We start from the raw sequence: 12,592 nt of genomic DNA, 5'->3' as shown, positions 1-12,592 counted from the left end.
TTACAGTAGCTCTGGTCTTTCCTGGAGGGCCTTACCCAGAAGGTGGTCCTTACCCAGAAGGTGGTCCTGTTCACACTCCTGCGGTTGACCTGTGGGGTTTCTCAGGGTTCCATTTTGTCCCCCATGATGTTTAATATATATATGAAACTGTTGGGAGAGATCATCCAGAGTTTTGGACTACAGTGCCAGACTAAGGAAACCAGAGTGGCCCCCTTCCTGCTGTCCTTCTGGTAGCAGGCTATTTTTTTTATTCAGACCAGTTTTTACAGGTTTTAAAGACCAAATCAAAGAGTGTTGTGGTTTTTAACTTTGAGTATGTTTTGATGTATTTTAACTGTGACTTTTTAAAATGCTGTTCATGTATAATTCTGTTTTAATGCTTGCATATTTGTATATTTTAAATTGTATACTAATGCTTTTATGTCAAGCCACTTCGAGTCCCCTTTGGGAGAGATTAAATGGGATATAAATAAATATATAATAAAGATTGCTCCATCTGTGGCACACTGAAATGGGGGCAGGATGCTAACCTATAACAGCTCTGATGTTAGAGGGTGTTGTTTCACTTTTGATGTTCAACTGATAAAGGGTGGCATTCTATTACAAGTAGATGAAAGCATAAGTCTACCTGCCTATACCTTTTTTGTCTCTTGTGTACTATATTATACCTTTTGCAAAATAACAACAACAATAACAACAACACTTTATTTCTAGACCACCCTCTCTTCCTGAAGGGACTCAGGGCAGTTTACAAACATAAAAAAAAACTTCCCACCTGTAACTTACCACTTCTATACTGCCACATAAAATCCAGATGATTTGCTTTGAACTGAATCCATGGCAGTATAGAGTCACATAATCCAGTTGAGAGCAGATAAGTCTGGATTTTATATGGCAGTGTAATTGGAACCTTAGAAAATGCAGGCACCCAGCACCTTTCCATGTCTGGTGAAGAGAAGAGAGTGTTTTGAAAATGTCTGACTCAATTTATTTATTTATTTATTTATCTATTTATTTACAGCTTTTATATTCCGCCCTTCTTACCCCGCAGGGGACTCAGGGCGGATTACAGTGTACACATATATGGCAAACATTCAATGCCAGTTTTTGACATACAAACATATACAGACATACACAGAGGCTATTTAACTTTTTCTGGCCGCCAGGAGAGCTGTCGCTTTCATCATCCATCTGCGACGCTGATGAATCACTTCCGCATTCCCACATGCTTCCCCTCTGGAATGCTTTGCTGGAGTCTTCTTTATGGCCTCATAAATCAGTTAATTTAGCCTCCCCACACTTTAAGGTGGTACCTTATTTTCCTACTTGACAGATGTAACTGTCTTTCGGGTTGCAAAGGTCAACAACAGGCTACACACAATTGGTTGGAAACCCACTCCAACCCGGGCTGGCTTCGAATTCATGACCTTTTGGTCAGAGTGATCTTAACGCAACTGACACTCAGCCAGCTGCGCCACAATCCCAGAACAAATTTCTGTAGCTAGATTCAAACTGAATAATAGGCATGATTAGGTTCAGTTGGAATCTTCATAATTTGGAATAAATTTGAAAAGATTTGCTTTTTGCAGTGATTTCAAAGTTTTTAAGGCAACTGGAGGTCACTTTGTCCTTCTGAAGCTTTTTCCGCCATTTCTGTTACAAAGCAGTAAGTGAGTCGGAAATGATTCAGCGTTTCCCCGCTTCTCTTCCCTGGCCTCTGCTCAAGTCTGGGAAGTCATGTTAAAGCAGATTGGATGAATTCCCCCCCCCCCCTTTTCCCCTCTCATTCTGCCTGGATCCTGGGAAGCCGTGTTAAAGCAGCCTGGATGAATTCCCCCCGCTCCTCCTTTCCCAGCACATTCTGCCTGGATCCTGGGAAACCATTATTCGGAATTCAGAAGTCTTGGAAGTTTCAAAAAGTTTTGAACATTTTTTTCTATGAAAATTGGAACTGATTTCTGAATCGAACCACCAGTGCCCCCTACATCTGAAACAAGTTTTGAACCATTTTTTAAAATCAAACAAGCCTACTGAATACTACTGAGCCTTCTGGAGGATAGCTCACAATCTTCCTTCATGATCCCTCTGCTTTCCACTAGCCATGGAAGAGCCAAGGGTTAATTGTTTCAGCCTAATGGTGAGCCTTGATGGGTTAAGATGGAGCATAGTTCTGCCAGTTAAGCTTTTATGTTACAGTGTTCCACACAGAATATCAGCCACGAAATCTCATTGGATTTATATCAATGTCTGTAATAATTTTCCATATCTCCAGCAATTTCTCAATTTGCTGGTTAATTCATTATTGGTTCCTATAATTAAGGGAAAAGGGATTATTTCCACCATTATTGCTTATCCTGTATATAGGCCCCTGAAGTACCTTTTTTTGTGGCTAGATGTGTTTGATTTTAGATTTTGGAAATGATCCAGGTGGGATTTCCAGTAAACATGTCTAATAATCTCAAGACATTTGTTTTCCGGAAAATTTTTGCAGGAGGATCTGAAATAGATTGCATTCCAATGGACCTCTTCATGGACATTGTCATCTACTTGGTCTTCTGCTGCGTCTGGAAAGTCGCTGCGTCTGCTGCGTCTGCGGAAAGTCGGAAGTCAAGTTCAATCCTAGCAGTGCCAAATGGAGCAAAGTGGGGCAAATGGACCAGTCCAAAATTCTGTACTTCAGGATATGTAAATGGATTTGCAATTAGGGTAAATGTCTTCTTGTAGTATCCTCTTTTTCAAACACCTTGAAAATTAAGAATATTTCAGAATCAACATTCCTTCCTTCATTATGATTCCCCTTTCCTAAAATCACAGAACCCCAAAAGTGAACACTGAGGAAATTCTTGTTGCTTATTTATGTATTTATTTATCTCACATGCATAAATTAGTATAAAACTGATACAAATAGAAGGAGAACAAGCAGCTAAATATCTTTTGACCAAAAACGGGCATCAGCAACCACATTGTCTGTAGCCTCCAACAAATTTTCTTCTGAACATGAGGTAGGGCATAGTGGACAAGCATACAGATGCAGAGTTGTTTGTTCTGCTCCAAAGTCATACAAGGTGGAGGATTCGTTTAGGTAGTGCCATTTTGCCAGGTTGTCTTTTGATCTGCCCACTCCACTTCTGTCCAGGGACTTCCAAGTTGCCTGTTCTTGGTTTGCCCCTGGAGGAAGACCCTCAAGGTGTGTGTGTGTGGGGGGGGGGGGGTGGGGGGTGGGGGACGACGACATCCAAATGGGATTTATAGCTGAAAGATCAATGGCATGAAAGGATAGATTTTGAAACCCTAATGTGTGTCAGCAAAAGAAATTAGTCTAAATCTAGAATTATAAATCAAAACTTTTGATTTAATGAATCCTCTTTAGTTGGGACTATTGTAGTAACTAGATTTATGACTTGTTATTTTAAAAATAAAAATACAAAATTTAGCCCAAAGAACAACTGCAGAACAAAATGCAAGATTACTTAAAAACTTAGCTTTTTCGTCAGGTCTTTGATAACGTTTAGATAGCAGCTAGACTGATTCCTTATTACTCTAGTATTTTATACCCACATTTTGACGGGTACACAGCTGGGTTGCTAAACTGATTATATGGACTTTTAATCAATGGTTACAGCCATATTTTGCTGATATTATTTGCTTGTGTTAATTGCACATGCCTGGTTTTATGTAATTATGTTATTGATTTTAAAGTTGATGTATTCACATTTTACATGTTGTATGGCACGAGCGTGTGCTATTTTGTAGGCCGCCCTGAGTCCCTGTGGGAGACGGTAGTGGGGTATAAATAAAGATTATGATGATGATGATGATTAGTTTAATATCAGCGAGTATTATGAAAAGTGATTTTTTTTAACAACAACAACAAAAGGTATGTAATCAGGGATGGTACAGAATATATTATAAGTCGTTTAAAAAGTGCATCTTTTGAAAAATGAAAACCCCAGATTTAGTCTAAATTATTCTTTACTAACAATTGCTTTATTCGTATGGTCTGCTTTCTATTGGGTGTACTAGATTTGCCATTTTGGAAAGTGTCAAGAATCAGAGTGAACTTCTCTTCCTAGGGGTAGATTTTTCTCACTTCCTCTTGTCTCACCCCTGCTCTTAATTATGAGTTGTTAGTAAGTCAGATGGTTGTAATTTGGGGGCTGCCTGTGCTAGATTTACCATTTTGGAAAACACCAGGAAGCACAAAAAGTACAAAGCCTAATACATCATCCACTCTGGCTATAGGAACTTCACATAGGTATCTAGGCCATGTTTGCAGCAAACTAGTGCTTGATTAGGGGTACAAGACAGTGCACATCAAAAATTCTAACAGAAAACATACAAAAAGGCCAGTTACGTAGTGCCCTGAGAGAGAGAGCAAGAATTTCAATGGTCTCTTTTTTCACTTTTATTAGGTACAAGAACCAGCTGGCATTACAGAAGATGATACATCTCTGAATGACATCCGTCTTTATTGTACATCTGGAGAAACAATTACTTTTGGAATTGCAGGGTGAGCATCTTTCTTTTCTTATTTTTCCTCTTTGGATTTATTTCTTAGAATAACAAAAAGTGGCTTTGCTTAAATTCTCTAGATCAGTATTTTAAATAGACTTCTAATTGTTCAAGCTCTTTATTTTTAACTAGCATTGGGTGAAATTTTATTGTGTTTATAGTCATAGAATCATAGAATCAAAGAGTTGGAAGAGACCTCATGGGCCATCCAGTCCAACCCCCTGCCAAGAAGCAGGAATATTGCATTCAAATCACCCCTGACAGATCGCCATCCAGCCTCTGTTTAAAAGCTTCCAAAGAAGGAGCCTCCACCACACTCCGGGGCAGAGAGTTCCACTGCTGAATGGCTCTCACAGTCAGGAAGTTCTTCCTCATGTTCAGGTGGAATCTCCTTTCTTGTAGTTTGAAGCCATTGTTTCGCATCCTAGTCTCCAGGGAAGCAGAAAACAAGCTTGTTCCCTCTTCCTTTTAGACCTTAATATTTTATTATATTGATTTTAACATTAGTTGGTGCTTTGAATCTTTGTTAGAATAATAAACTGCACACTAATCATCATCATCATCTGTCATCACCACCACCAAGAAAGGCAATGTTAGAGGGTGCGTTTACACAGTAGAATTAATGCAGTTTGACACCTCTTAAAGTGACACTGTCTAGTGCTATGGAATCTTGGGAGTCTGCAGGGAAGGAGGTTGGATTGGATAGCCCCTGTGGTCTTCTCTATGATTCTATTATTCTTTTCAGACAGTGAAAGGTTCTGGCCCAATTTACCTGTCTGAATGCACCTTCCCTTATGAGCCATCTAGGACCTTAAGATCATCTGGGGAGGTCCTGCTCTTGATCCCGCCTTCATCACAAATACAGTTGATGGGGACGAGGGACAGGGCCTTCTCAGTTGTGGCCCCTCGGCTATGGAATCTGATATCTCCCTAGAGATATCAGATTGGCTTCCTCCAACATTTTGGAGGAAAGTTAAGACATGGTTGTTTGAGCAAGCGTTTACAAATGCAGTGTAACTGACATAGGAAATGGACTGATTAGAAGATGGACTTCGACAGTGTTTTAACAAGGAGATGCTAATGATGTTGGTTTTTAATTGTTTCTGTTGTGGTTTTATATTGCATTTTGATATTATGTGCATTGACTTGCTGCCTGTAAACTGCTTTGAAAGGCTGAGAAAGGCATTATACAAATACAGTAAATAAATAATACTGTAGATATTTCCAAGTGTACCGCTAGTTTGGGAATGAATTCTAAATCCTATGGTTAATTACAACTAGAGTAGAGCCATTGAATCAATTGGATATTTTATGTGTTGTCTACTGATTCATTGGTTGATTGAATGGTAATGCCCATAACATGATTCCAACCATGCAGATATACCCTCTAGAATGGTTCCTTTCTATTACTATTAATTGGTATATATAATATTCATATCAAGTTAGAAGCAAGTCAGTAATGTTTATAAAAATGATGAGTAATCTTTCACCTGACAAATATTTTGGGTTTCATCGCTCCAAAACTCTAGTCAGTATCTAGGTCAGTATCTAGTTTTTCTGGAATCCATCTAAATGTATTTCTCTATTCATTGTGATCTGACAGGTTCGGACAGTGGTCAGAGAAAATAAGTTGTTCCAAAGGCTACCTGAACTCCTTTTCTCTAAATGTGGAGAAATCACAGGGTATTTTGGATGATACTGGGGCCAACAACATTCAGTTCAAATGTCAAAACGGGGACCTGCTGAAGCTCTCTTCATATGAGTGGGGTACATTTGGACCTTGGAGCAAGTCTTGCGATCCTGGTGCAATATGTGGGTCCCAAGCAAAAGTGGAGGAGCCATTACCAATTGGTGATAACACCGGACTTAATGATATTATATTTTACTGCTGTGATTAAAGTTAAGTGTTTTAGCCTACTGGTAACAGTGTGAGGAACTGTCTATGTTTTTAGTTGTTTGGTGATATGAATCTCACCACCATTAAATCTTAAACAATGAGAAGTGTGCATGCTTTATTTTTCTCCATTCGTTTCCTTGAATCTACAAGTGTTGTTGATGGCTAGAAGGCCAACGGAAGGATGAAAGGAAGATCAGTAGAACACACAGGCACAGGAAGGTAAAGGAGTGGACCTCTTAAATTACTGTCACTCCCACAAGTCACTTCTGAAATCTGATAAAGCCATACTGCTGACATTTTCTCTTTCTCGCCTCCAAAACAATTAGAACACATTTTTCAGAAATTTCAAAGCAATTCTCAAAGCAGTGGTTTTGTATTGGATGGTGCAATGCTTCTGGAACACACACTGCTCACAGTGGCCTAAGCAGAAAGTGGAAAAAGTGACTTCCCTGCAAATTTCCCTTGGTAGATCATTCTTCTTAAAATTCCCAAGGAGAAATTTCCCCTTGTCAATTCAGGAGAAACAATTCCTGGTTTTCTTTGAAATATTACTAATATAAGTATACATTTTAATATCCTAAAACATTATGATTGGGACATGTATCGGTTAGGAAATCTGCCATCTAACCTAGTGAGACTACCTTGCAAAATTAATAGACAAAATAAATTTCTGGAACTTATTCTTGAACATAAGTGGTGCGTCTAGTTCTTATGCCTATCTACTCAAACTGTCTTCTGAGATGCTAAAACTCTGTTTCTTGAAACTAATTGCGGAAAGTAATCCTTAAAACTAACCAGTGAAACTAATACCTGAACTTAATAGCTAAAACAATCACTGGGGAAAAAAAACAGGAAAAAATAGTTAAGATGGAATCAGCTTCCAGAATTAATTATCTGTGGAAACTGATGAATTTTGATGAGTCTTTTATGCTTGAATTAATTAGCCTCCGTTTCATTTCCTGATCAAGATCTACCACTTAAATTTTTGAATGATGAATTCATAATCATATTATATTATATATCAATGTTTTATATCAAAATTCAGCTTTGTATGTCAAAGAAAAATGTTGCATCAGTTTTCATAATAAAGGAGAATTTAGGTTATTTTTTTGTGGATAACAATAAAAAATAGAACAGTGTATAAGTCAACCTCATGTATAAGTTATTGGCAGGTTTTGGGTCTAAAATTAGAGATTTTGATATGATCCAGGCCATTTTGCAGAAAGGAGAAGTATTCAACATCCTCTTGGGGTAGGGGCAACTGGAATAAAAGAGAGCTGATTCAATATGTCCTCACAGGGAAGCCAAATATGGCTATTGAAGGACATGTTGCCTCATTTTTTTTCTGTCTTTGAAAGTCTCTAGGAAACCATATATGATCTCTAATATAGCTTAATTTACCTATGTATTTTTTTTCTAGTGTAGCTTAGGCAGCTGCCCTGCTAAAGTATGCAAGGCTAAGAAACTTTTGATATCTATACAAATGTTTAGAGTGTAAACATCTAGATAGCTAATACACTACAAAAAATTTCATATTTGTGCTTTCCAATACTGAATGAATATAACTTATAAAGTGTTTACTCAGGACACATCTGTACTGTAGGTGGAGCCCCACGTACTAAAAAAACAAAGAGGAATAATCACCAGTAATGCACATATCTTTCTTTAAGAAAGATCATGAAGTCATTGGGACAAATAGTTTTCTGTATTGGATCAGTCAATCACGAATGTAGTCAGGAAACCAGAAGAAGGCTAGAACTTGAAAGGGCAGAAACTTAATGGGATGGCAGCCCACAACCAACAATGGTAAGGGGATGAAGTGCCCCATGGTTTTCCCACTGTCACCCAGCTTCTGGTCCTCCATATGATGAGGTCCTTAGATATGGGTTATCATGATTTTCCATGGGCGAACAGATAGTGATCAGTATACGACAGATGTTCTGTATCTCAAAGGCTAGAGCTGATAGGGGAAAACTGGTGCATTTTTTGAAATTGGCAGGTCAAATATGCCCAGAAACAAAATATGTGTTGGCCAGGATAATAGCTAAACCTTTTCTTTTCAAAGGGATGAATAATGGGGCTAAGAGGGTGTAGATTGCACAGGAAGTCCTAAGTAAATAGGTGAAACTTTAGTGAAATGAAACAAGCTATATTGGTTCCACAAATATGGGGCTCATACTGTACAGCTAAAACAGATCCAGCCCATGCATGTCTATTCATTAATATTCAGTAAGAGACATTCCCAGTTCCAAGAAAAAATGCAATCTAAGATCAATTGGAGTTAGAGAAGAGGGAGTTGAAATGTTTATCTGTAAATGTGTGTGAACAAATTAATAATAATAATAATAATAATAATAATAATAATAAACCTTTATTTGTATCCTGCTACCATCTCCCAAAGGACTTGGTGTGGCTTACAAAGGCCGAGCCCAAATACAATAGTAAAACAATAACAACAGCAATAACTAAAAAAGACAAGGCAATAACATTAACAACACACAATGACGCAGTTAAAAGCAATGGCAGGGCCAAATGTAATGAAAAGTTAAAAAGTGTTGGGCGTGACCAGGTGGGGTGTTTGGAGGGGGATAGGCATATAAATATCCTAGATCTCTGATAAAGTGCGTTGGGACATAATGCTAGAAGTTTCCTTATTCTGGAAAGGCATACTGGAACAACCATGTCAAACAACAAATCCATCTCCCATAAATTAAAAAAAAATCAAGAAAATATAGGAAAATAAAAAAAAGTTTCAACTGTGATGCTGAATAGGGGAGGAGGAGCCACGATTGGTCCCTTTTCAGATGGGAATCCATGATAGCTGGGCCCTTGCTGAAGAAGAAGCTGGGTTGGCTGAAGGGAATGGCTAAAAATGGATCCAAGTTCAAATCTATTTAACTATGCAAATAAAATGATTGCTAGTGAAAGGTGAGCAGAGAGCAGGCCCAAGGAAAATAATTTGTTTATAGGTCCCAAAGGAGGCTCAAAGCCACTTCGAGTCTCCTTTGGGAGAGATAAAGCAGGGAATAAATATAACAACAACAACAACATAGGCTCTGGTCCATATACTTACCAAAATACTTTGCAATTTCAGTGAAAATAACAAGTCTTCCCCAAGAATCTTAAGACTGTGGCTGGTTCATGGAGTACATACAACCCTTCAGATAGTCTGAATCTAAAAATGCTTCATCTGCCAAGGAACAATTATTTTGGAGCTCTGGTTTTGAATGTAGAATAACAGTAAATAAAAGGTGATGATCAAATAAATACAATATATGCAAACCAAATTTATTTTTAAAACATTTTCTAAGGGAAATTGCCTATTGTGTCAATTCACCCCTTTCTGCTTTTTCATCCCAGCTGACACAACCATGTACTGACCAGTAGGTGTCTCTAGCAAAGGCAAAAGCTCCTCAATTTTTTAATAGAATATATATTCCTCCTCATTGCATCCTTATCATTTATTTCCTTTATCACAAGCATATACAGTGAAGACACCTGCCCTTGTGCTTTGCTACTCTGCTGCTGAGTATGCATGCCCAGTGTGGAACACATCTCACCATGCTAAAAGAGTGGATGTGGCTCTTAATGACACATGCTGCATAATCATAGGCTGTCTGCACCCTACACCACTGGAGAAATTACACTGTCTAGCTGGTATTGCACCACCTGACAATAATGAAAGGACAAGGCAATGACATTGCCGTCCCATGCCCTGTTCAGATACCAGCCAGCACAGCAACATCTTAATTCAAGAAATAGTTTTCTAAGATCTACAGAGATACTTGCAGGAACACCTCAGCAAGTGAGAGTCCAAAACTGGCAGGCTAAAATCCAGAACCTCAATCCATGGCTGATACTGAATGAGAGACTCCATCCTGGGCACACAGAAGACTGGGCACCTTGGAAGGTGCTGAACAGACTGTGCTTTGGCACCACGAGATGCAGAACCAACCTTAAGAAATGGTTCTACAAAGTGGAGTCCACAACATGCAAGTGTGGAGAAGAAAAAACCACACCTATTACAATGCAGCCTGAGTCCTGCCACGTGCACAATGGAGGACCTTCTTATAATAACACCAAAGGCACCCCAAGTGGCCAAATACTGGTTAAAGGACATTTAATATAATGCTTAAATTTGGTGTTTTCTCAAATACATCACAACTGTACCCTTGGTTCACTCCTGATAAGGGAAATAAATATTTATTTCCATGTGTGTGTGTGTGTGTGTGTGTGTCTGTCTGTCTGTCTGTCTCCCTCTGTGTTAAAAATCTGATTACGGCTGGACTGAGCTAGAGGGTCATTAACTTCCTTTGACCTCACAGAGGAATTTCCTGGACTCTCAGGGCTGGGTTAATGCTTAAACAAAGACAACCATGAAGGAGTCATTGTGGGTGTGGGCAGAGATCAGCAGAAAGTATATGAGCCCCTATTTGACATACAAAGCTCGATTACAGGAGATCAAGCCAGTAACAGCTATCATATTCACATCTATTCTTCAAGACTTTCTATATAACTGTTGTACTATATCTATTTCATAGCTTTATAAAATAGCTTTATAAAACTTCTTTATCAAAATATAACCAGACAAGCCCAGAAACATTCATCTCCCTGTAGAGAAATTTCCTGAACAGGAAGGGTGGGCAAATTCCCTGGGGCTTTTTCCAAGCCAAAGCAATCAGCCAGACCCATTGTTTCAGATTTGGGTGATCTCTGGCCAAAACCCAAACATGTTTGTCTAGCTCAGTGGTTCTCAACCTGGGCTTCCCAGATGTTTTTGGCCTACAACTCCCAGAAATCCCAGCTAGTTTACCAGCTGTTAGGATTTCTGGGAGTTGTAGGCCAAAAACATCTAGGGACCCCAGGTTGAGAACCACTGGTCTAGCTGTTTGTCTGTCCACGTGTATAAAACCTCTTTCATTGGTAGCCAATCCTTTGGGTACCAAAGATCGACATCCTGTCTTACATCTTTGTTTGGAATGGAACTGGACACTTGGGTCCTTTGTTTCAAGAGAAAGCCCCTAAGTTCTCCAAATATGGGCATAGACTTCCTAGGCCTGCCTCTTCCCAGGAGAGCTGCCCCTTTGACAGCTGATTGCCCCTCCTCAGGACCAGTCCTCCTCTGTCTCCTCCCCCTTGCCAAGGGCTCCCTGTCTGAAGGTAGTGATGTCATTGAAACACCAGTCAATGAAGGCACTGCTTCAAGCCAGCAATCTGAACAATCTACTGAACAATCTGAAATGGGAGCAGGCAGAGAGGGAAACTTGAATAGCTGTCAAATGTATTAAAACTCCTGTTTGCACAATGTATACTTATGCTTGCATTGTTTGGCCTTAACCTTCCATGTATCCTTTCTACAAAATCCTTCAAAAACAGCTTAAGCTAAGGATAGCATGTCTCCTCTGAATGAATACCTGGAGGGGATGATGGGTTGGATGAGGAAAAACAAATTGAAACAGAATCCAAACAAAACAGAGGTGCTTGCCATCAAGGATCCTAATCTGGGGATGAAGGCGTGTCAACCAGTATTGGATGGGATTACACTCCCCCTGAAAGACTGTGTTCACAGCTTGGATCCTGGATCCATCTCTCCAAATGTCAGTCCAGGTATATGCAACAGTCAGGAGTGCTTACTATCTGCTTCGGTTGATGTGCCAGCTGTGCCCCTTCCTAGATTTGGAAGACTTTAAGATGGTGGTGCATGAGCTGGTAATCTAAAAGGTTGGACTTCTGCAATGTGCTTTACATTGGGCTACCTTTGTTCCAAGTTCAGAAACTCCACTTGGTTCAAAATACAGCAGTCAGATTGGTTACAGGAGCAACCAGGAGTGAGCATATCACCCCACTATCCTAAAGTCACTCTACTGGCTGCCAATTAGTTACCAAGCAAAGTATAAGGTGTTGGTATTGATATTTAAAGCCCTGCATGGTTTGTGTCCAGGTTGCCTACAGGATTGCCTTTTCTCATACAATCCACCCCAAGCACTGAGGTCCTCTGGGGTGCATCTGCTCCAGCCTTGCAGAACCTGACTGGCAACTACCACCCCGAGAAACAGCCATCTCTTCCAGCAGGCTTACCCAGACAGTTTTAATGACAAATGTTTAACTTCCTGTCTATGTCTAACTTTCGCTTTGTGTATTTTAATACATACAGTATTTTATGGAAACATGTTTTCATATGCA

At 39.4% G+C, this 12,592-nt stretch overlaps 1 protein-coding gene across 1 annotated transcript; it reads left to right on the top strand.

Annotated features, from left to right (window-relative positions):
* Window positions 1-2,517: 2,517 nt before the first annotated feature.
* Window positions 2,518-6,429, top strand: LOC137096610 (vitelline membrane outer layer protein 1-like). Its single transcript, XM_067466299.1, has 3 exons — window positions 2,518-2,706; window positions 4,413-4,510; window positions 6,116-6,429. Exons 1-3 carry the CDS (start codon window positions 2,518-2,520, stop codon window positions 6,408-6,410), a joined length of 582 nt encoding a protein of 193 aa, XP_067322400.1. The 3' UTR covers window positions 6,411-6,429.
* Window positions 6,430-12,592: the final 6,163 nt, after the last annotated feature.

Source organism: Anolis sagrei, chromosome 3 (genome assembly GCF_037176765.1).
Source record: "Anolis sagrei isolate rAnoSag1 chromosome 3, rAnoSag1.mat, whole genome shotgun sequence".
NCBI lineage: Eukaryota > Metazoa > Chordata > Lepidosauria > Squamata > Dactyloidae > Anolis > Anolis sagrei.
This window is presented reverse-complemented; position numbering and strand designations above follow the sequence as displayed.